The sequence below is a fragment of the Caretta caretta genome, chromosome 2, assembly GCF_965140235.1.
Source record: "Caretta caretta isolate rCarCar2 chromosome 2, rCarCar1.hap1, whole genome shotgun sequence".
In the NCBI taxonomy this organism is placed as follows: Eukaryota; Metazoa; Chordata; order Testudines; family Cheloniidae; genus Caretta; species Caretta caretta.
In genome coordinates, this window is record NC_134207.1 from 224,806,167 (window position 1) to 224,831,426 (window position 25,260).

Genomic DNA, 25,260 nt, shown 5'->3' on the forward strand with positions numbered 1-25,260 from the left:
TCTGCATATTCCCACTTTTGGGATGCGCAGAGGAGCAGCAGCCAGGACAATGGAAATTCTGGTAGCAGTGTGTGTTAAGGTGCTCACACAACTCCCTCCCTGCCCCCAGCATATGAACGTGTTCTGAGGACATAGCTTTGAAGAAGTGGTATGGCACCCTTTCTTTGGCACAGGCTATACTTTTTTGAAGACCACCAGGAGGAATGTCCACAGGAAGATTTCCAATATGTCATGGAACTGGAAAGTGGCTCATCGCGAGAGGACAACGTGGGAGTAGTTACAGCATCGTCTTCTTTGGCAAAGGCAATCTAATTTCATGAACTAGTTGATAGGATAGTATAAACTTTAAAATTAACATCAGTAGCTTTCAACGAAGCTATGCATCCAGTCTGACATTTTGGGGTCTACTGCAAAAAGCAGGGTTTTGTTGCCTATGTTAGAAGGGATTTGGCAACCAGAAAAATTCCTGTGGTCCAATCCATCATTGTGCCAACCAATTTCAAAAAAGGTTGACAAGGTATACCAGATCCCTTTTGAAAGATTCTCGTTTTCATGTAAGCCCTCAGCCAAACTCTGATTATAGCAGAACAAGGTGAAGTCTTCAACCTTCTACCCCTTATGCTATAGAAGGGAAAAAAATGGGACTCTGGGTAGAAAAATGTTTTCTTCAGCTTCTTTAAACACAGATGTGGCAAATTATCAAGAGGTGATGGCCAGGTATTAGTTTCAACTGTGAGATAAGAGTGAGTCTTTACTAAAAATCTCCCAGAGGATTACAGGAAGTTGACATCAGCTCTCAACAAACAGGGACAAAACCGGGCTAAGCATGCCCTCAGGGCATCGATTGACGTCCCTGATACCATCTCAAAATCTGTTGCATCTGCAATAGCTCTATGTAGGCATGCATGGCTACAATCATTTCTTTCTGTGGAAAGAGCATCTAAAATAGATCTATCCTTTAAAGGGGATGGACTATTTAATGCAAAAACTGATGAGGTACTGGAAAAGATGAAGGAGACGTGTTCCACAGCAACCATCTCCCTATCCACAGAGAACACCTATGCCTATGTTCAGGCATCACAGGCAATACCTCACACCATTTTCTTATTTGTCTTACTATAGGAAGAGCTCTATGAAAGCTCAAAAACGTGTCTCTCTCACAAATAAAAATTGGTCCAATAAAAGATATTACCTCACCCACCTTGTCTCTCTGTAATGAGAAGAGGCAGTCAGACTATCAACAGCAACACCAACAGCAAGCATTCTCTCAAATACGAGAGACGAAGGAAAGCCGAGGATGAGGTCAAAGAATTTCTCAGACAAATCCTCCTTGCCTAATGTCAGACTTCACATTTGACAAGTTTATCGAAAGCTCTCAACCAATTTCAGAAAATCCTATCCTGTCTGTCCCAGTTTTACAAAACATAAAATATTACCTCACACACTTTGCCCCTCTAGTATCCTGGGACCAACATGGCTACAACAACACTGCACACAATCACCACCTCAGACAGATGTGTTTTACACACAATAAAGGAAGATTATACTTTCCAACTCAAATCCTTTCCTTTCATGTAACCCCCCCGTCCCTGTCGTTTCAGGGACACTTCCCATGGCAGATTAATGGAAGTACAAGCTCTACTGCATGCAGGGGCTATTAAAGAAGTACTATTTATTTTCAACAACAAAGGGTTCTACTCCCATTACTTTCTGATCCCAAAAAAGAATGGAGGTCTCAGACTAATTTTAGATCTCAGAACTCTAAACAGATACATCAGAAAGTTTCAGTTCAGAATACTATCCTCTGGCTTTGACCATTCCCTCTGTCTACTCTGGATTGGTTTGGTGCTTTCAGTCTCACAGATATTTACATATCCACATAAGACCATCTCACTGCAATAGCTATGTTTTGTCTTTGATTCAGACAAATTTCCAGGACAGAGTTTTAGCCTTTGGCCTCTTCACTGCACCCAGAGTTTTTACTAAATGCCTGGCTTCAGTAGCAGCACATGAGAAGGCAAAGAGTTTTCGTCTTCCCTTACTTAGATAATCGGATGCTGAAGGCTCCATCCAAAAAAGAATTACAGAGAGCCAATCAGATGACCTGTTCTTTATTTTGAGCATTAGGATTTTTCATAAACAAAGAGAAGTCCCTTCTGATTCCATCACACAGGATTCCCTTCATTGGAGTGATCTATGACTCCTCAGAAAAAAGAGCTTTTGGAGGAGGTTTTTGAAAATCACCACCACTATATAAATACAGTTTCTGCAGCCCTCTCAAAGGGTAATGTATTTTCTGGCATTATTAGGCCTCATGGAATCCACAGCATATGTGACTCCATATGCCAAGTTAAGAAGAGGCCACTTCAACACCGGCTGTTACAGAACTTAATGCCGTTTAGGGACTGTATATGGAAAAATACCAGTGCGAGAAAAATTCATCTCTCTCTAATACGGTGGTTGAACGCAGAGAATATCCTCAAAGGAGTATTGTTCAACCCACCTACTCCTATGTCAACAGTAACCACAGATGTGTCCAAGATGGTCACAGTGGGGTGCTCCCCAACCTTTTTCAAACAAGGTCTTTGGAATGACACAAAATCCTTATTAAACAAACTTGCTAAAACTGAGGGCAATCCATCAGGCTCTCAACGCGTTTCTTCTACAGATACAGGATGCAGTAATCCGGGTGGTCACAGACATGTCTGCAGTATATGATTTGAACAAACAAGACAGAACTCGATTTTCTCAGCTATGCCACGAGGTGATAAAGCTTTGGGATTGGTGTATACAATATTTAATCAATTGCCTTTCATGACATGGGAGAAACAACAAGGATACAGATCATCTGAGTAGAGATTCCTCACAGATGCACAAGTGGTTTCTAAAGGACTCGTGATTCAGAACATTTTCTGTCTTTTGGGGTTTCTGCACATAGATCTGTTCACCACTAGATTCAATATGAAATGTCCCCATTTTTATCAAGAGCACGCTCAAACAATCTATCAGTGACAGATGCATTCATCCTAGATTGAGGAATGGGTCTGATGTATGCATTTATCCCATTCCCTCTAATTCTCAAAGTTCTGAAGAAAATAAAACAAGATTCAACCAGCATGATTTTAGTTGTTCCAGCATGGCCAAGGAAACAATGGTACACCGAGTTGCTCCATCTATCCAACGTCAAATACAAGACACTCCTGTTTTCCACAGACTTACTTTCCCAACAGGAGGGAAGGGTATTCCATCCAGATCTTCAGTTTTTACAGCTATTGGCTTGGACAACAGGACTTTGACAGATTTAGAAAGACCTTGCTCCTCAAAGGAGCACATGATTTCTGAACATTAATAAGAACTATCTACCAGAAAAAGTTACAATTTTAAATGGAAAAAGATTTGTTATCTGGCCAATCTGGTAGAAACGTTGACCAGTTACTGTTTCTATACAACTCATTTTAGAATATATGTTGCACTTATAACCAATGGGGTGGTCTCTCTCCTCCATTAAAGTCCATTTAGCAGCAATAGCACCATTGCATACTGACAATACTGGAAAAATCTATTTTCTTGCACAAGCTGGTGAAAAACCTTTTTAAAAGGTTTACTGAATTTCTCTCTCAGTACAGGACCTGCTCCCTCCATAGAATTTTAATTTCGTTCTATTACATCTTAGGTCTTCCCCTTTTGAAACCGTAGCAAGTTGCTCCTTCATTTATCTCTGAAAACAGGCTTTATAATAGCAATCACTTCTGCTTGACGAGTTAGTGAGTAACATGCATTGACAGAGGAACCTCCCCCACACCACTTTTTATAAAGATAACGTGGTTCTTAGACCATACCCAAAATTCCTTCCTACAATGATTTAATAGTTTCATGTAAATCAGAGTATTAATTTACCTGTATTTTCCTCAACTTCCACACAAGTAAAGGGGAAAAGACAGTTACCTTTTCCGTAACTGGTGTTCTTCGAGATGTGTTGCTCATGTCCATTCCACAATAGGTGTGCGTGTTCTCCACGTGCACCAGAAGTTTTTCCCTTAGCAGTACCCGTAGGGGAGCACCCCAGCAACCCCTGGAGCGGCGCTGCTATGGCATGGTATAAGGGGTGCTGTGTGCTCCCCCCAGCCTCAGTTCCTTCTTGCCAGACAACTCCGACAGTGGGGAAGGAGGGCAGGATGTGGAAAGGACATGAGCAACATATCTCGAAGAACACCAGTTATGGAAAAGGTACCTGTCTTTTCTTCTTCAAGTGATTGTCTATGTGCATTCCACAACAGGTGATTCCAAGCTATATCTGTTGGAGGTGGGTAGGAGTTCACAGAAACTCGGGACGGAGCACTGCCCTGCTGAACCCGATGTCCTTACTAGTCTGGGAGATCACATAGTGTGAGATGAACGTGTGGCCCGAAGACCACGTGACAGCTCTACAAACGTCCTGAATAGGGTCGTGAGCCAGAAAGGCGGCCGACGAGGCTTGCACCCTTGTTGAGTGCACTCTCACAATTGGCAGTGGGGGAACTCCCGCCAGGTCATAACAAGTATGGATACAGGAAGTGATCCAGTTGGAGAGCCGCTGAGTGGAGATCGGCCAGCCTTCCATGCGTTCGGCTGTGGCAATGAACAGCTGCAAAGACTTCCTGAATGGTTTTGTCCGTTCCAGGTAAAATGCCAGGGCCCATCTCACATCTAGCATGGGGAGGCGGCGCTCCTCATTAGACCTGTGGGGCTTGGGACAGAGCACTGGCAGGAAAATGTCCTGGCCCCTATGACAGGTGGAGACCACCTTAGGGAGGAAACGAAGGTGTGGGTGGAGCTGGACCGTATCCTTATGAAATACCATGTACGGGGGTTCAACGGTCAGGGCCAGGAGCTCCAAGACCCTCCTAACAGACGTGATCACCACAAGAAAGGCTACTTTCCATGAGAGGTGGGACCAGAAGCATGTAGCAAGCGGCTCAAATGGAGGTCCTATTAGCCTGGCCAGAACCAAGTTCAGGTCCCACTGCGGGACCGGGGGTCTAACATAATGAAAGAGGCGATCCAAGCTCTTAAGGAACTTACTGGTCATGTCATGAGAAAATACTGTGTGGCCTTGTACTGGCGGGTGGAAGGCCGATATGGCTGCCAGATGCACTTTAACGGACGAGGGGCTAGGCCTTGGGCTCTGAGACAAAGGAGGTAATCCAGTATAAACTGGTTCAGGGCAGCCCCTGGCGAGACACCCCGATCAGCGGCCCACTGGGAGAACCGAGACCATTTTGCCAGGTAGGCCTGATGCGTGGAGGGACTCCTGCTCTCCAGGAGGACATGCTGGATGCCCTCCGAGCAGGTCCTTCCTCCTGGCTTAACCATTAAGCAATCATGCTGTGAGGTGGAGGGCTGCTAGGTTGGGGTGGAGGAGGCAACGCTGGTACTGAGAGAGAAGGTCCGGGCGGGTTGGCAGCAGCCACGGGGGCGCAACTGACAGGCTCGTGAGAGTCCCGTACCAGTGCTGCCTGGGCCACGCTGGGGCGATCAGAAGGACGTGAGCGCTGTCTGTCTTGATCTTTTCCAGGTCTTTGCCGATCAGCATATAAAAGAAAAGGCATATAAAAGCTGACCCGATCAGGACAGAAGAAAGGAGTCGGAAATCGCACCCTTGCCCCAGGCCTCCCCTGGAGCAAAACTGAGGGCACTGACGGTTCTGTCTGATTGTGACAGAATGACAGAACGAGTGCCCCACGTTCAGAAAAGCCTGTGTGCCACCTCCAGGCGCAGCGACCATTCGTGCTGGGAGGAGAAATCCCGGCTCAGCCGATCTGCCCGAGAGTTCCGGAAGCCTGGTAAGTGGTGGGCTTCCAAGTTGATATAGTGGGCTATACAGAAGTCCCACAGCCTGAGGGCTTCCTGGCAGAGAAGCGGGCCCCACCTTGCCTGTTGAGGTAGAACATCGAGGCCGTGTTGTCCGTGAGAACCCCGACTACCCTGCCTGCAAGGCATGAGTGAAAGGTCACGCAGGCCAGACAGACCGCCCTTAGCTCTTTGACGTTTATGTGCAGGGCTAGTTCCTGCACGGACCACAGACCTTGGGTCTGGAGGTCTCCCACATGGGCTCCCCACCCCAAGTCCGACACATCAGACACCAACTCTACAGTTGGGGGTGGCTCCTGAACTTGACTCCTCGGAGCATGTTCCCCGGGGTGGACCACCAACTGAGGGAGGCTAGCACAGTTTTGGGCACAGTGAGGACTTTGTCCAGCCTGTCTCTGGACTGGGAGAATGTCGAGGCCAACCAGAGCTGAAGGGGCCGCATCCTGAGTCTGGTGTGACGAACCATGTACGTGCACCCTGACATATGACCCAGTAGTTGGAGGCATCACCTGGCGGTTGTCACAGGAAACCTCGTGATCACCTCTAGAAAGTCCCTCAAGGTGTCAAACCTATCCAGCAGGAGGGAGGCTCTGGCCGACGTTGCATCTGGAATCATGCCAATGAACTCTATTTGTTGCATCGGTACCAACGTGGATTTGGTGCTGTTTACCAGCAGTCCCAGTGTGGTGCACGTGTTATGTGGTCCTGTACCTGTGATCTGGAGCTGCCTTTGACCTGCCAGTCATCGAGGTAGGTAAAGATCTGGACCCCACTGACGCCTGAGGTAGGCCACTACCACAGACATACACTTTGTGAAGACTCTGCGTGCCGTTGAGAGGCCAAACGGGAAGACGGTAAACTGGTAGTGTTCCTGTCCTACTGTGAAGTGGAGGAAAAGCCTGTGGCCCTTGAATATGTGAATGTGGAGTATGCGTCCCGGAGATTGAGGGCTGCATACCAGTCTCAGGGATTCAGGAAGGGGATGATGGAGGCCGGAGAGACCATGCAGAACTTGAGTTTTACCATGTACTGATTCAGGCCTCGCAGGTCCAAGATGGGCCTGAGTCCCCCTCTTGCCTTCAGGATAAGGAAATAATGGGAGTAGTACTCCTTGTATCTAAACTTTTCAGGCACCAACTCCATCGCTCCTAAGTGAAGGAGCCGCCTCACCTCTTCCTAGAGTAAGTTCTCGTGAAAGGGGTCCCTGAAGAGGGACGGGGAGGGAGGGTGGGTGGATGGGGTAGAGAGAAACTGGAGGGTATAGCCCCAGGAGATGGTGCTGAGGACCCATTGGTCTGAGGTCAGTAGTGTACCACTACGGGTACTATGTACCACTCCGGGAGGAATGTACATAGACGGTTGGAGAAGGGTAGGTCAGGTGGATCTCTGGTACAGACTGGTAAGTCGTCCCCAGGCGTCCCAACAAAACTGGCACTTACCCGCCTGCTTGCCCTTGGAGGGGCCAGGCTGGGGGCGCAAGCCGAGACTGCTACTGTGGGCGTTTCTTATAGTCCCTTGATTTTTTATAAGGGGGCTTGCATCTGGAGTGGGTGGCCTGGCTGCGGGTCCGCTGCAGCTCGAACTTGGTCTTGGCCAGGACCAGGACATAGAGACCAAGGGTCTTTAATGTCATGCGTGAGTCCTTGAGACCGTGTAACTTCATGTCTGTTTGTTCCGCAAACAGGGGCTTGCCATCGAAGGGGAGGTCCTGCAAAGAGCTCTGTGCCTCGCTGGAGAACCCGGACAGCAGGAGCCACTAGGCCCTTCTCATGGACACCGTAGAGGCCATAGTTCTTGCAGCCATGTCCGCAGGGTCCGAGGCTGCCTGAAGGGCTCTGGCAGTAGTGTGCCTTCCTCTACCAGGGCCTTATACTCCTTCCTATCATGCTCCTGGAGGGAGTCCACAAACTTTGGCATTGAGCCCCACAGGTTAAAGTCATATCTGCCCAGCAGGACTTGGTTTGCCACCCTCAGTTGGGAGCTCGATGAAGAATAAAGCTTTCTACCAAACAAGTCTAGCCTCCTCGAGTCCTTATTCTTAGGGGTAGGAACGGGTTGGCCTTGACGCTCCTTATGGTTGACCGCCTCAACCACTAGGGAGTTGTGGTGGGGTGGGTATATACATATTCATGCCCCTTGGCAGGCACGAAATACTTTCGTTCTGCCCTCTTGGGAGATGGGGGGCAAGGAAGCTGGGGTCTGCCACAGGACATTTGAGATCTTCGCCACCCTTTCGTGGAGAGGGAGAGCCACCCTGTCTGGCACTGTAGCTGAGAGGACATTGAAGAGGGAGTCCGAAGGCTCCTCCACCTCCTCAGCCTGTAGATTGAGGCTTGAAGCCACCCTTTTCAACAGCTCTTGGTGGGCTTTTGTGTCCTCCTGGGGATTGCCTCACCATGATTGCTTCATCAGGGGAGGATGAGGATGTGGGCATGGTACTCTGCGTCCCCACCGTGCCACAGATCCCAAAGCTTGGTTCTCTTCTGAGCGCAGGGCTGGGGAAGAGTGCTCTGCTGACCCCTTCCTGGGGGGCTAAGAGAGGGAGGCTGATGGCTTTTCTGAGGCTCTGGCCACCAAGCAAGCCACCACCGGGGGCTGCGTCGGGACCCCCGGGGCCCATTGGTACCAGGACGCTGGCCAGGGAGGCCGGTGCCACTGCACCTGCTGTGGCACCATCGGAGCAGGCTGCCCCACTGGACTCACCTGTTCACTGACTGTCGACTCCGAAGGAGGCCGGGATGACATACGATCAACCGCTATCCTGGGATGGGGACGAATAAAGGCGCTGCGAGCAGTGCGGGACTCGAGACCGTGATTCTGGTGTGGAGGAGCAGGAGTATGGTCTGTAACAGGTGCTCCGTGAATGGCTCCGTCGGGCAGTTCCGTGACTGCCAGTTGCCGGTGATCTACGCCTGTGGCTGTGGGAGCAGTGCCGTGTCAGGGACCTCGACTGGGACGAAGAGCATGAGCAGCTTCTACGTTGGTACCGCAAGGGGCTATGATGGCTTCTCGGAGTAGGTGACCTCCGGTGCCGTCTCTCCCAGTCCCGGCAGAGCCAGCTCTGACTGCTAGGACTGCGTTCCCTCGAAGTGGAGCAGTACCTGGATCCCCTGCTGCTTGGCACCCAGCCAGACAACCTGGTGGGGGTCGATGGGGACCGGTGCAGGCTGCCAGCGGGACAATCACTGAGTGGAGAACTATGTCGGAAACCTTCCCTTGACCGTGAACTGAACTGTTCAGGCGGCGACTGTGGCAGTCCGAGCACCGGCTTGTCTCTGGACCAGGGAGCCACTGGGGTTGGTGCAACAGGTACCAGTAGAGACATTACGTCTCGAGCCCCCTGCAGGGCCTCCGGCATGGAGGGCACCCGTATGTGGCCACTGGCGTCCAGGGAGGTCATCCCAGAGTGGGCTGGGCTACTCCGCTCAACTTGAGTCGGAGGCCGTGAGGTTGATGAGGATTGAGAGCTGCCCAACACGGGTCTAGTCTCGCCCCCAACCTTGCCCCAGAGCCTTGACAGAGAAGATCTCTTCTTTGTCTTCTTAGAGTGTCCCGTGGATGGGGAGCGGTGCCGGTTGGTTGAAGACACCACTGGGTCACCGCGCACCGATGCCATGGTGCTCGGTGCTGACTCGGAGCAGCGCAGCGGTGTCGGGGTCAGGGCTGACTCCATCAAGATGGCTTGGAGCTGTATGTCCCGCTCCTTTGTGGTCCCAGGCTTAAAAGATCTGCAAATTTTGCAGCGGTCACTGAGGTAGGTTTCCCCCCAGACAGCATAAACAGTCAGTGTGCGAAACACTTACTGGCATAGGCCATTTACAAGTGTCACATGATTTAAAGCGCGGAACATGCCCCAACTCGGGCACGCTTTTCTATTCTAACTATACTCTTTTTCTTTTCTTTTTTTTTTTTTTAAACTACAGGTACTAACTTACTACGAACTAAACAACAATCCAACAGGGAAAGCTACAGCAGAAAGCTGGAGCACAGCAGTTCCGAAGCACCTTCACTAGCGGCAAGAAGGAACTGAGAGTTGGGGGAGCGTGCAGTGCCCCTTACGCTGTGCCATAGCGGTGCCACTCCAAGGGTCACTAGGGGCGCTCCCCTATAGGAAAAACTTCCGGCACCGGTGCACGTGGCGAGCACGCATACCTATTGTGGAATGCACATGAGCAATCACTTGAAGAAGAATCTGGTTACATCCTTTAGATGCAAAGAGAACATTCTTGTATTACCTGGACAGAACTAAGAATGTAAGGACTTCTCTTAAGCTGTTTATTTTGTATATCGACACCTCTAAGGGTCAGGCCATTTCAGCGCAATGTCTCTCAGACGGATCTGACCATGTATTGGGGAATATTATAGAAAAGCTTCACTCTCTTCTCCTATTCCTTTTAGAGCCCATTCTCCTAGAGTGGTTGCTATATCCCTCTTGCTGGGCTGCTACATGAAGTCCAATTCACACCTTTACAAGACATTATGCATAGTATCTGCCATCCAGGTCGGAAGCACAGCTTGGCAGAGTGGTGCTTCAGTCATTGTTTAATTAGGTCTCTACTCCCTCCTTCCACTGTATGATACTGCTTGGCAAACTATCCCAAGAGTGGGAATGTACTCGAAAAAGAATACACATTTTGTTAATAATTATTTTCTCTTTTTCTTTCAATTGTAGCTAGGAAAAAAAGAAAAAAAAACCATGAACATGACTTTTATTTTGCTGAGACAATTTCTAAAACTGTCTGAATACTTTATTAGTTTTTGATTACCATGTGCCCGAAGAAGAGCTTCTGCAGTAAACAGTGGGGCCTGAAGCATGTCCGCAGATTCCACTATCAGCATATCCTTTAGCCTTCGCAAATCCTGAAGTCTTAGTCCCTCATATGGCTTTGAAAAGAAAAAAAGACAGGTTAGCTCTTCAGAAGTAGAGATTTTCCAGTGAACCAATAATTTTGCATTAAACTGGCAACAACAATTTAAACATTTCTACTACCTAACAATTCTCTCAAACTGCAGATGGAGAGACTACTCTCTTGATAGGTTAGTTGGAGAAGAATTCTTTAGTTTGATGCATGACTGTGCAGATTGACAACTATATCAAATTCTACGAAGACACTAATCTGGTGATGTTTATTTATAGTGCATCAACTTTACGCATTTCAAAGCCAAAAGAAGCTATATCTACAGTTCTCTGATTTTTCTAGAGTTCAGTCATTGAGACGGTCTCAATCTATGTCAAATGATTAAAAAAAGAAAAGAATCTAAATTACTAGGTTTGCATGGAACCCAGCTGGTGATATGGATGAAGACAGGAAATCCAAATAATTTTTATTGGAAAAGTTAACTCATTAGGTAGCCAGTAGAATTCTGGAGCTGTTCAAAATCTATTCCTGAGGGATGGATAAGAAAAGAATGCTAGATCCAGGATTATCTGAAGTAAGATATTACTTGGCCTGGCAAAAATGCAAACACAGGTAGCAGCTGGATTACTTTTTACTGACCTCATATGTTTGAGGGCCATTACCTTGGCATTATCTTGGGGACAGAAATGCTGAAGACTTGGATAGAAAGAAAGGGAAGGTATAATTGGCTGGTGTCAGACTGCAGGTCACGTGAGGCAGCACGCACCTAGTAAGAAGTGGGAATGGAAGTAATTGATTGTTTGATTGGTCTGAGCATACAGCTATAGGTGGCTGATCCATTGCAAGTACAGAAGTTCAACTGTGCAGTTTGGGCAGCAGTGGCAATGGACTTCACCACCTTAAGTGGTGAGAACCAGTTTCAATCCCCCTGCTAGTTTCAGGGTGGCATCTTCTCTTACAGTGTTAGCAATAGGGTCAGGTGGAAAGGCAAAAAGGCAGCAACTCTGAGGTCACAGTCCAGCTCCTATGGCCAAGATATGAGAGCTGCATCCTTACTCCTTAAAAATAACACAGGAAAAAATAAAGTCTATATTAAGTCTTTATATGCCCATGCAGACACCATCCAGGAGAGAAGGAAGGGACCAAAAAATGAAAAACTGGCTTTTTAATAGTTTTTTATAATTCACATTTACACTACAGTAAACAAAAGAGTCCATCTCATACACTGGACATCCACAATAAACCCTCAAAAGATACATCTAATAAACAAACTCCAGTAATTACGTACAAGCAGTAGGATCCATCAGCAACATAAACTAGCCTCAATTGATGATAGAGCCTACTCTCCTTATTGGTACTGGCCAATTCCCCAGACTAGTGTAAACAGAAGAAATGGACCCAGAGCCCTGCTTCTTCTTTGCCCTCTTTGGGAAAGCATGATGGAAGTGGTTCCTGCATTTCCTTATGTGGGCTGCACAAACCGGGGAGAGTTTCCTTGTGCCTTCCTGTTGGTGCACACCTATGGAAGGACTAAGAACATTCTGATCCTTAGTGGTCCCTGCTAGAGTAAATCTGGGTCGTTTGCTTGACAGCATTCTGGAATTTGACTGACCTATTTAATTTCTTACTAAAGAGATAACTTATGAAAACACGTCAAATTGACAGGCTTACAAACAGCTGGGTGCTCAAGTGATTACATTTGCATGGATATGCTCTAAAAAAATTGGGACAATGACTAAACTCTCTAGACTTTATCTGAACTGTAGTTTGAATTATCATTGAAAGAATATAAATTAGCTTCATCAGCATGACAATCACCACCTTTTAAATCTATAAGGGAAAGGGGACTAACTTGAAGGGGAAAGGAGTCCAGGAGAGCTGGCTGTATTTCAAGGAATCCCTGTTGAGGTTACAGGGACAAACCATCCCGATGAGTCGAAAGAATAGTAAATATGGCAGGTGACCAGCTTGGCTTAATGGTGAAATCTTAGCGGATCTTAAACGTAAAAAAGAAGCTTACAAGAAGTGGAAGGTTGGACATATGACCAGGGAAGAGTATAAAAATATTGCTCGGGCATGTAGGAATGTTATCAGGAGGGCCAAATCGCACCTGGAGCTGCAGCTAGCCAGAGATGTCAAGAGTAACAAGAAGGGTTTCTTCAGGTATGTTGGCAACAAGAAGAAAGCCAAGGAATGTGTCGGCCCCTTACTGAATGAGGGAGGCAAACTAGTGACAGAGGATGTGGAAAAAGCTAATGTACTCAATGCTTTTTTTGCCTCTGTTTTCACTAACAAGGTCAGCTCCCAGACTGCTACGCTGGGCATCACAAAATGGGGAAGAGATGGCCAGCCCTCTGTGGAGATAGAGGTGGTTAGGGACTATTTAGAAAAGCTGGACGTGCACAAGTCCATGGGGCCGGACGAGTTGCATCCGAGAGTGCTGAAGGAATTGGCGGCTGTGATTGCAGAGCCATTGGCCATTATCTTTGAAAACTCGTGGCGAACCGGGGAAGTCCCGGATGACTGGAAAAAGGCTAATGTAGTGCCAATCTTTAAAAAAGGGAAGAAGGAGGATCCTGGGAACTACAGGCCAGTCAGCCTCACTTCAGTCCCTGGAAAAATCATGGAGCAGGTCCTCAAAGAATCAATCCTGAAGCACTTGCATGAGAGGAAAGTGATCAGGAACAGCCAGCATGGATTCACCAAGGGAAGGTCATGCCTGACTAATTTAATTGCCTTTTATGATGAGATTACTGGTTCTGTGGATGAAGGGAAAGCAGTGGATGTATTGTTTCTTGACTTTAGCAAAGCTTTTGACACGGTCTCCCACAGTATTCTTGTCAGCAAGTTAAGGAAGTATGGGCTGGATGAATGCACTACAAGGTGGGTAGAAAGCTGGCTAGATTGTCGGGCTCAACGGGTAGTGATAAATGGCTCCATATCTAGTTGGCAGCCGGTATCAAGTGGAGTACCCCAAGGGTCGGTCCTGGGGCCGGTTTTGTTCAATATCTTCATAAATGATCTGGAGGATGGTGTGGATTGCACTCTCAGCAAATTTGCGGATGATACTAAACTGGGAGGAGTGGTAGATACGCTGGAGGGGAGGGATAGGATACAGAAAGACCTAGACAAATTGGAGGATTGGGCCAAAAGAAATCTGATGAAGTTCAATAAGGATAAGTGCAGGGTCCTGCACTTAGGACGGAAGAACCCAATGCACAGCTACAGACTAGGGACCGAATGGCTAGGCAGCAGTTCTGCGGAAAAGGACCTAGGGGTGACAGTGGACGAGAAGCTGGATATGAGTCAGCAGTGTGCCCTTGTTGCCAAGAAGGCCAATGGCATTTTGGGATGTATAAGTAGGGGCATAGCGAGCAGATCGAGGGACGTGATCGTTCCCCTCTATTCGACATTGGTGAGGCCTCATCTGGAGTACTGTGTCCAGTTTTGGGCCCCACACTTCAAGAAGGATGTGGATAAATTGGAGAGAGTCCAGCGAAGGGCAACAAAAATGATTAGGGGACTGGAACACATGAGTTATGAGGAGAGGGTGAGGGAGCTGGGATTGTTTAGCCTGCAGAAGAGAAGAATGAGGGGGGATTTGATAGCTTCTTTCAACTACCTGAAAGGGGGTTCCAAAGAGGATGGCTCTAGACTGTTCTCAATGGTAGCAGATGACAGAACGAGGAGTAATGGTCTCAAGTTGCAGTGGGGGAGGTTTAGATTGGATATTAGGAAAAACTTTTTCACTAAGAGGGTGGTGAAACACTGGAATGCGTTACCTAGGGAGGTGGTAGAATCTCCTTCCTTAGAGGTTTTTAAGGTCAGGCTTGACAAAGCCCTGGCTGGGATGATTTAACTGGGAATTGGTCCTGCTTTGAGCAGGGGGTTGGACTAGATGACCTTCTGGGGTCCCTTCCAACCCTGATATTCTATGATTCTATGGTATTTCTTAATGATATCTGAAACAAATGTATATTAAAGGAACTAACATTTTAATCTGAAGTGCACAATTGCTCTAAATTATGTTTAATTGGCTGTTTCTAGGTTGAACACTGGCACTTATCTCTCTTGAGTACTAAGTGTAATACTATCTCTGTTGGAACGTTCCACACAAGCCCCAGAAAGGATTTTTAGATTCTCTGGTTTTAAGAATTTTTAATTTGCTCTTTAAAGATGTGCGAAATATTCCTTATGACCGTGTTTTAAAAATACATATATTTTGTTCACAAAGTAATATGTTATTCCATAAAAAAACATTAAGGAGACAAAGTTAAGCAGTCAGAAGTCTCGAAATGGTAACTAATGTTGCACACACAGAAAATTTTTAATATGTCCTCTTCGGCAAGACAATATGTTCTTTAATTATATGAACATGTACTGTTTCTCAGCGTAATTCAAACAATTTTTTCTTTGACCTCAGATATATGTGTAGCTCATATCTGAATAACTCATATAGGCCCAGATCAAAAGCATATTGAAGTCAATGGAAAGACTCCCACGATTACAATGAATGTTGGATGAAACCTTAAGTGCACAGAAGAAATCCTTCAACTCATTCCATCTGCAGAAGCCCTTAGATTAGAACTGAGGTTTGTACTGAAAAACTTGCCCTTTGTGTTTAACAAAGAGATCTCCAGATCTTTAAACTATACTGTAAGTTTAACACTATAATTCACTGTTTTCCATAGTTTATATACCGTAACTTAGGGATGTTCTATGTTCTGTCACTTCTTCAACCCATGGAATAACAGTTTTCCACTATCTTCAATTCTTGTAATATTTTCTATATACTCCTCCTTTTACATACACACACATCTGAGCACACACACGCATACCTTCCTTTTATTTTACCTCTTACATTCTGAGCCAGATACAAAAAGCAAAGATACCATCAATTCTTTTATTATCAAATTGCTATTTGAAACTATGTTAAAGTGTTTATTAATATCTTAGTATTTGCATAGAGGTTTTATTTTATCAGTTCATTTAATGTTAAAGTGATTTTTCTATTTTTAATATACTGTTAAAAATTGAGAAGACAAAACAATTCCTTTTTGTGCAATTAAGATGGTAACCAAGTGATGCCAAATTTACTTTATGTATCATCCTTTTTGTAAATTGGGGCTATATATTTTCAAAAATTATCTGACACTGCCTCTACCACTCACGTGCACATATGTAATATATAAATTTGGAGACACTAAAGCCCGCTGTACTTTTGTTTTCTCTTCCTATTTAAAAAGGCTATTTCTATCTCCATGTACTAATTTTAAGTGGGTTATTTTAAGAGTGCAAACATCTTTCACTTTCTTAAATATGAACACTAAAGTTATGCTTATACTACTTTCTAAATGGCTTTCAATTGGAACTGAACAGATCCTTTCCAAATATAAATTAAATATCTGAAGAAAATGATTGTTTTGTTATTGTGCAGTATAATGCTCTATGTGTCTGGCACAGAACTAAACCTGGACTGGATGATCTGCTCTGAATTTCTGCTTTTTCCCAGGTGTTCCTTAGCATGTACTGAATACATTGCAGCATGGGGTTAAAATGAAAGTGCCTTTTACCTCCTGGGGCTACACTGCAAAGATGAACCTACTTCTATTTTAGGAATAAGCAGAGAACCAGAGAACTATGAATGTGAAGCCATCAAAATCGATGCAAAAATAATTAGTTAAAAAGATTAAATTACAGTGTATATTATTTGGGTTACTGCTAGCCTAACTTCACCTTTAATACATTTTGAGAGAGAAATATTTCTTATATTCTTACACATTATACGTATAGGCAATGTTTGCTCAAATTCTTTTATTGTGAGTTGTTTCAATTAATGAAATAAAAATACAAAATTAGAGGCAAGGGAAATCTTTTGGAATTTTCCCCTGACCTGATTTCTATTTAAAAAAACAACACAGACATAACCCATTTTGATGCTTTTTGTTTCACCTAACCATAAGGATAAAAGAATAGACTCTGGTCATAAAGTTTTGTGTCTTGGTGTTTTACACACAGCCATAGTTCTTAAGTTTATATCTTGTTTTGTAAATGTTTAATATTCCTATGCTTCGATATTGTGTTATGTAGGAACATATTTAATTAAACTATTATGACCTTGCATTTGCTATACATTTTTTAATTGCAAACTCAGATTTAATCATTAAAGGTTCCCAAGATCTGTTAAAAAGACAAAATTAAAACAGAAGTGTCTCTTCAGAAGAATGTGCATTTCAACCAGTACCAATGGAAAATAAGATTCTAGAATGAACTCATGTTAAACAATTATTTTCATCAGAAACAGTTAAAGAGGAAATATTCTTGAGAAAAATATTCAAAGTAAGGAAACACTTGCAAAAGTTGTAGAGTCACTACTGACTCCCATCTTATTTAAAGGTGGAAAGCTTTTGTTCTGCCCCACAGCAATTAGAAATTATACATTCTTATGACTTTAAGCTTTGCAAATTGTTTATTTTCTTCATTGCAAATGGTTCAATTCTAAATGTAAGCATTCCTTATAATTCCTTGATGACATCTGAATAGGAACAATGACATGAATTGGCTACAACCATTTGAAATTAAGAAATTGTTACTATAATGCAAGAACACTTAACTCTGTCCACAGGCGATGGCAATAGGAACTGGGAATATAACAGTACCTTTCTGCCTTCTCAAAAAGAAAAGGAGTACTTGTGGCACCTTAGAGACTAACCAATTTATTTGAGCATAAGCTTTCGTGAGCTACAGCTCACTTCATCGGATGCAAGTTTATGCTCAAATAAATTGGTTAGTCTCTAAGGTGCCACAAGTACTCCTTTTCTTTTTGCGAATACAGACTAACACGGCTGTTACTCTGATTTCTGCCTTCTGTCCACCTCTGCCAGCCAGCAGCAAGTACTCCTTTGCATCAAAGATGCTGCACAGATCTCAGTGCAGGTCCACTGGACTGTATGAGTAAGAGTGCGGATTTCAAGTTGTGCTGGGCACAGATAAAATGGCAGGATTGGTTAGGGAGGGTTAAGATACTGTTGTACTCCCAGTTTTATTGCCATCTTCATCCAGGCAGGTTGCGTGGAAAGTGTCACCTTAACACTATAATTCACGGTTTTCCATAGTTTATATTTTGCTTTTTTCCAGAAATGCTAACCTTCTTGTAAGAGATATGCAAATGGATTTTAAGTTTGTGAATGGGTTGCTTACAGATCTTCTCACTCACTGAACCCTTCCTTGAGGAGGCTGAGCCAGAGCCTGAGCCAGCACTGATCTTGAGTCTGAGCAATTTCCCTAAACCTCTGGTCTCAGTGTTGTGCACTTGTGGCCTGAGCTAAGAAAGCCTGCTTATCCTCAGCTTCCACTCAGAGCTGAGTGCTTGTGGCATACACGGAGCAAGTCTATTCCTAACTGCCTAATGTAGTTTCAGCACTGTGTGCTTGTGGCATGCATGGAGCATTCCTGTTTTCAGTTACCACTTCAGTTCCTGTGCTGTGTGCCTGCTTCTGGAGCACTTAGAAAATCAAAAGCAGACCATCTGGGGAAAGGATTTTATTTTGGGAATTCTTGGCCAGATGATCCTTAATTTGCAACCCACAATCTATTTTGGACTCTGATGTGGCATAGCTATTTTCAAGGCAATCTACTTACACTCATGTATTTTAGAACACTTTGAAAAGAAATACGTAGGGGAGCTGTATCATTGGAATGCTCAGACCAAATAATCCCAATTTTTCACCAGTGTCTTTACGCTGGTCTCTCTCTTGGCAAAGAAATTTCCAGGCCAATCAGGCTCTGCATGTGCATTCTAGAGCATTTTGATAGTTAAAAGTAGGTCACGAGTGGTCCTTTATATTAGAAACTCCCTGACTAAATGATCCCACAAAGTCTACCCTGGATCTTGATGTAGCATAGCTATTTCCAAGGCAATCTGCTTATGCACGTGCATTTTGAAGCATTTTGAAAAATAAAAGCCTGTCATTTTGGAAACCTGAGATCAAATTACGCAAATTTACCCCACAAACTGCATCCAAGGTCTTCAACTGGCATACCAAATTCCACGTTGATCTGACTTAGCCTGTGAATTTTAGAACTCTTTTGAAGAAGTGCCGTGAAACTGGCATGGTGTTCCGCCCTTGCAGCTTTGCCTGTACTCCTTATCTTCCTCTCGTCAGTGATACATGGAACCACACTACAATCAACTCATTCTGGGAGAGAAGGGGTGTGTGTGTGTGTGTGTCTTATAAATCCCTTAATCAAGCCGCTCCAAGACTGCACTACTACCTCTTACCTGGGTCTCTCCACTGACAATCCAATGTTCAAACTGAACCAGCTGATGTGCATTTTAGAGCACTTTATTAAAAAGCAGGTCATGATTGGAAAGCAATTAAAATGGGAACCCCCCTAACCAAAACATACCTAATTTACTCCAAAAACAAATTTTAATCTGATCTGAATGCGCCTATGAATTCTAGAGCACTTTTAAAAATGGACATGAAAATTACATGCTCTCCTGCTTTTGTACAAGATCTGGTTTGCAGCAGTTCCAGGCACAACCCTCTAGAACCAGAAAGAAAAATTAATATATTTTGAAATATTGCACTTTGCAGCTGCTTCTTGGTGGTATTCACTAGTTGAGATTAGAGGAAACATGCTGTGAATCCTTCTTCTATTTCCCCACCTCATCTTTGGGCAGAAAATCATAAGAATTGAAAATTTTAGAAGTTGATCATTTTTGGAAGAGCTTTATCTCCCAACTTACTTGGCCAAATGACTCCAAATTTGCACCACTAACTCTACCCCTAGCTTTAATGTGGCACAGCAATTTTCCAAGACAACCTGCATTGCGTATGTAATTTAGAGCTTTCTGAAATACTGGGAACAGAAAGCTCTCTTCTTAACTATGGACTCACTACTGCTCTTCCGCAGTGTGCTTAACTTTAAACGTGTGTGTAGTGCCACTGAAGTCCGTGGATCTAAAAGTGTGCCCAGAGTTAAACTCATGCTTAAGATATTTTTGCCTCTGTCACCAAGTGTTGCTACATACACAGATTTATAAAACCATAAAGTACACACAATTAAAAGTTTCACTGCACCTGTCTTTTGTCTAAAGCAGCATATTCAGCTTCAATGCTTTCAGCTTCAGGATCCCGTGAGAATACCATTTGAGATTCCAGGCTGAGGGCCAAGTCTTTATGGTGCTGCTTCTCAGCACAGTCACAGGGAGTATCTTTATTTTCATTTTCTGCAAACAAGTCTCCACCATGTTTTACCAGAAGCTAAAAGCAAAAATCAAAAGTCAACACCTATGAATTACTGACTCTAAAAGATGTCTAACATTAATAAACAGGGATCAAATATAGACTAGTATGTAAAGTATACAAAAGGAAGCTTGCATAATTGCAAAGGGATTACAGAACACATTCTTTATTAAAAAAATAAAGTTCAAACACGTTACAGAATGATTTCTATTCATTTTGACTTGTACCTGGGCATCAAGTGTGTCTTGGTTAGCCAGCTGTACTGCAATTTAATTTTTAAATTAGCACCTAATCACATCAGCAATTGGTAAATAAGCCCCACCCCACTTCTTGAAATTTTATAATGCAGCTTTTGTAGAATGCCTGTCACAAATCAAATTCAGAGAAAACTGATTAGCTTTGAAGTGGTGATAAAATGTTGTTTTACCCTTCAAACCTGAAGAATGGTAGTATTTATCCGAAGAAACCTAAGGGGCTGGAAAATTAATCAAGATTACATTCTCTAGCTCTGCCCTTGCATGAGCTCTCCACCCACTTACACTCCTCACTGCCTTCTCTCCAAAAGCATCACCAGATCCCAACATCTTCTCAATGGGAAACAAACCTTACAAATTCCCTAGATTACCTCCCCTATTAGTCACTTCTTCAGCATGGCATCAATTTTGGCTAAATATCAAAAAATCCACACCTCCATTTACCTTCCTCTGATGCTTTCATGCATCAGGTGGGCAGGGTAGGACCCAGCACTTAAGAGATCTGTGACACAGTCGGAGTGCAGACAATGGGATGGTGGGTTCCCCGTTCTGGGAAGCAGGTTGCATTGGCACTGACTATCACACATGAGTCACAATACAATTATTTTTCTAAGGGTATGGCTACACTACGAAATTAGGTCGATTTTATAGAAGTCGATTTTTAGAAATCAATTTTATACAGTCGATTGTGTATGTCCCCACTAAGCGCATTAAGTCGGCGGAGTGCGTCCTCAATACCTTGGCTAGCATTGACTTACGGAGCGGTATACCGTGAGAAGCTATCCCACAGTTCTCGCAGTCTCCGCTGCCCATTGGAATTCTGGGTTAAGCTCCCAGTGCCTGATGGGGCAAAAACGTTGTTGCGGGTGGTTTTGGGTACATATCGTCAGTTGCCCCTTCCTCCTTCCCTCCCTCCCTCCGTGAAAGCAAAGGCAGACAATCGTTTTGCCCCTTTTTTCCTGGGTTACTCGAGCAGATGCCATACCATGGCAAGCATGGAGCCTGCTCAGCTCACCGCTGCTGTTGTGAGCATTGTAAACACCTCGCTCATTATCCTGGAGTATGCGCAGAACTGGGCTAAGAGACGCCAGCACGAGGACGATTGTGATGAGGACATGGACACAGACATTCCTGAAAGCATGGGCTGTGGCAATTGAGACATCATGGTGGCAGTGGGGCTGGTTGATACAGTGCAACACCGATTCTGGGCCCGCAAACAAGCACAGACTGGTGGGACCGCACAGTGTTGAGAGTATGGGATGATTCACAGTCGCTGTGAAACTTTTGCATGCATAAGGCCACTTTCCTTGAACTTTGTGAGTTGCTTTCCCCCACCCTGAAGCGCAGGAATACCAAGATGAGAGCTGCCCTGACAGCTGAGAAGCGAGTGGCAATAGCCCTGTGGAAGCTTGCAACACCTGACTGCTACTAGTCAGTCGGGAATGAATCTGGAGTGGGCAAGTCTACTGCGAGGACTGCTGTGATCCAAGTAGCCAGTGCAATCACTGATGTTCTGTTATCAAGTGTAGTAACTCTGGGAAATGTGCAGGTCATACTGACGGCTTTGCTGCAATGGGGTTCCCTAAATGTAATGGGGCGACAAACGGAATGCATATCCCTATCTTGGCACCAGACCACCTTGCCAACCAGTACATAAACCGCAAGGGGTACTTCTCAATGGTGCTGCAAGCACTGGTGGATCACAAGGGATGTTTCACTGACATCAACATGGGATGGCTGGGAAAGGTGCATGATGCTTGAATCTTTAGGAACTCTGGGCTGTTCGAGCAGTTGCAAGAAGGGACTTACTTCCCAGACCAGAAAATTACTGTTGGGGATGTTGAAATGTCAATAGTTATCCTTGGAAACCCAGCCTACCCCTTAATGCCATGGCTCATGAATCCATACAGAGGCAGCCTGGACAGTAGTAAGAAGCAGTTCAACTATAGGATGAGCAAGTACAGAATGGTGGTAGAATGTGCCTTTGGACATTTAAAAGCTTGCTGGCGCAGTTTACTGACTAAGTTAGACCTCAGCGTAACCAACATTCCCATTGTTATTGCTGCTTGCTGTGTGCTCCATACCATCTGTGAGAATAAGGGGAAGACGTTTATGGCGGGGTGGGAGGTTGAGGCAAATCGCCTGGCAGACGATTTTTGAGCAGCCAGACACCAGGGCAATTAGAAGAGCACAGCTAGGCACACTGTGCATCAGAGGCTTTGAAAACCAGTTTCATGACTGACCAGGCTACAGTGTGACAGTTGTGTGTGTGTCTCCTTGCTGCAAACCCGTCCCTTTGTTGATTTTAATTTCCTGTAAGCCAACCACCCTCTCCGCTTCCATCACAGCTGGCAAAGGAAATAGTGTAACTATTGTTTTGAAACCATGCATTCATTCTTTATTAATTAAAAAAAAGTGAGATAACTGACAAGGTAGCCTGCGTGTGGTGGGATGCGGGAGGAGGGAAGGACAAGGCCACATTGCTTACTGTAGCCACACTACAAATCAAAACTGTTTGAATGACAGCCTTCTGTTGCTTGGGCCATCCTCTGGAGTGGAGTGGCTGGGCACCTGGAGCTTCCCCCGCCCCGCGTTCTTGGGCGCCTGGGTGAGGAGGATATGGAACTTGGGGAGGAGGGCAGGCAGTTATACAATGGATGCAGTGGGGATCTGTGCTCTTGTTGGCTTTCCTGCAGTTCCAACAGATGCTTCATCATGTCAGTTTGCTCCCCCATCTGTCATATGTTCTTTGTTCTCTCATCTTCTTCTCCAGGGGAGAAGTGCATGCAATGGAGTATCTTGTTTTGGTAGGGTCATAGATGGTTTTTATTTTAAATGTGTGTGTTATGTATCTATGTTAGACATGGCAAGGTTAATGAAAGGCGCCTTGCATTTGGAACAAAGGTGCTGAGGTTTGTAAGAATTCCTGGGCCAGTTCATGTTAGTTTCAGGCTGGCCCCTGATAAAGTTCTGCTCAAAGCCAAGCTTTAATCAAGTAAACACATTTTCAAGAAATAAGAGATTTAATCCTCCTTATTTGATAGATTGCAATTAAAAGCTCCAGCCAGGCTATCAATACTTCCCATAGTAATAGTCTTGCTAGGGTTGTCTTCTGTTTACATTTTATTTTTGATGGATATTTTTCTTTATTTTTAATCACATGCCTACTAGTTTGTTTTTGTTAAGGCATTTGTAAATGGAGGTTACTTACTTGTAACTGGAAGTTCTTTGAGATGTGTGGTCCCTATCTGTATTCACACGTGGGTATGCATGGGTGCCAGACTGGAGATTAACAAGCAGCATCCATTGGCTTTCACATGCACAGTTGCTCTTCTCATGCTCCAGACCAAAGGTATAAGAGCCAATGTGGGCTAACTCCTCTCCAGTTCCTCTTCTTACAGCAAATCCAATATGATCCAAGGCAGAGGGGACAGAGAGCATAGAGTGGAATACAGACAGGGACCACACATCATGAAGAACTTCCACTTATTCTTTGAGCGCTGGTCCATACGTCTATTCCACACGTCGGTAACTGACAAACAGTACTCAGATCAGAGGTTGATGTGAAGATGCCAGCAACAAAGATGTTTGAAGAACTGCAGTCCCCATCACTGCATCCACAGCGGAGGCCCGAACTAGCACATAATATTTTGTGAACATGTGAATAGAACTCCAGGTTGTTGCTCTGAATATGTCTAGTATAAGTACCTCCTGTAGAGATACTGTAGAAGTAGCTTGTGCTCTTGGGGGAGGGACATATGCTAATTGGTAGCACATAATGATCCAACCAAAGTCCATTTAGAGATTCTCTGAGAAGATATTGCTTGTCTTTGCAACCTTTCTGCTACAGCGAGACTTGGTCATTTTCTAATTCATTTGGTCCTTTGCAGGTAGAATGCTGGGACATGTCTACAATCCAAGGAATGAAGTCTTTTCTCTTCAACCGAAACCTGGGGTTTCAGGAAGAAATAAGAGCAACTAAAAATGCAACTTTCATTGAAAGGGGGGGCATAGAGTGTGTTGCCAAAGATTCAAATGGTGGTCTAGTGAGTATTGTCAGGATGAGACTGAGGTTCCACTAAGGTGTAGGCCTGACCACTGCTGGAAAGATCCTGACTAAGCCCTTCATTAATCTGTTTGTTGGGCAAGTAAAAATTGAACGCCCATCTACTGAAGGAAGGCAGGAAATGATTGTGGCGAGATGGACCAGCAGTGAACTGATGGAAAGACCCAAGTTCTTCAATGACAGAAGATAATCTAAAGTGACTGGAATATCTGCAGAGCCTGAGGAAGATTGACTGTGCTGTGCTCAGGTAGAAAATCGTCTCCATTTAGCTAGACAGCAGTTCAGAATCTTTCCTATTTTGAGTAAGAATGGTTTGGACGACTTCCGAACATGAACATTGTAGATCTGATGCCATTTCAAACACCACACCGTGAAGTGAACTGGATCTGAATTGGGGTGTCTGATTTTGCAGTCTTCCTAAGTTAGAAGATCTGGGAAGAGGAGGTTACTTACCTGTAACTGGATGTTCTTCGAGATGTGTGATCCCTATCTGTATTTCACATGTGGATGTGCATGTGTGCCATGCACCTGAGTCCAGAAGTGTTTCCTAGTAGCGTCCATAGACCTGCAAGCGTGTAGTGTGTCTCCTCGTGCCCCTAGCCAAGGGTATAAGAGGTAGCATAGGTCGACACCACTCCAGTTTCTCCTCTTAACATTGCATCCTCTAGTCTGAAGCAGAAGGGAAGAAGGGCAGGTAGTGGAATATAGATAGGAACTACGCATCTCAAGAACCTCCAATTACAGATAAGTGACAACCTCTTCTTCTTCGAGTGATGGTCCCTATGTGTATTCCACTCGTGGGTGACTTGAAAGCAGTGATCAGTGCGGAGGTGGGTACAAGGATGCCAATGGAACTGCCATTGGCAATACAGCGTGGCCCACGTCTGAACGCGTTACGGAGTAGTATGCTGTAAATGTGCGGACAGAGCACCATGTTGTGACTCAGCAGATGTCCTGCCGTGACACATCCGCCAGTGAGG

The 25,260-nt window shown here is 44.8% G+C and overlaps 1 protein-coding gene across 6 annotated transcripts in view; it reads right to left on the minus strand.

Annotated features, from left to right (window-relative positions):
• Positions 1-25,260, minus strand: part of ANKIB1 (ankyrin repeat and IBR domain containing 1) — a 169,272-nt gene that overhangs the window by 63,292 nt on the left and 80,720 nt on the right. For all 6 annotated transcript variants that reach the window (XM_048838130.2, XM_048838131.2, XM_048838127.2 and 3 more), the window contains 2 exons: positions 19,796-19,978; positions 10,617-10,734 (listed from right to left, as the gene is read on the minus strand). In XM_048838130.2, the coding sequence (XP_048694087.1) occupies positions 10,617-10,734; positions 19,796-19,978 (301 nt within the window). The remainder of the gene's footprint in view (positions 1-10,616; positions 10,735-19,795; positions 19,979-25,260) is intronic.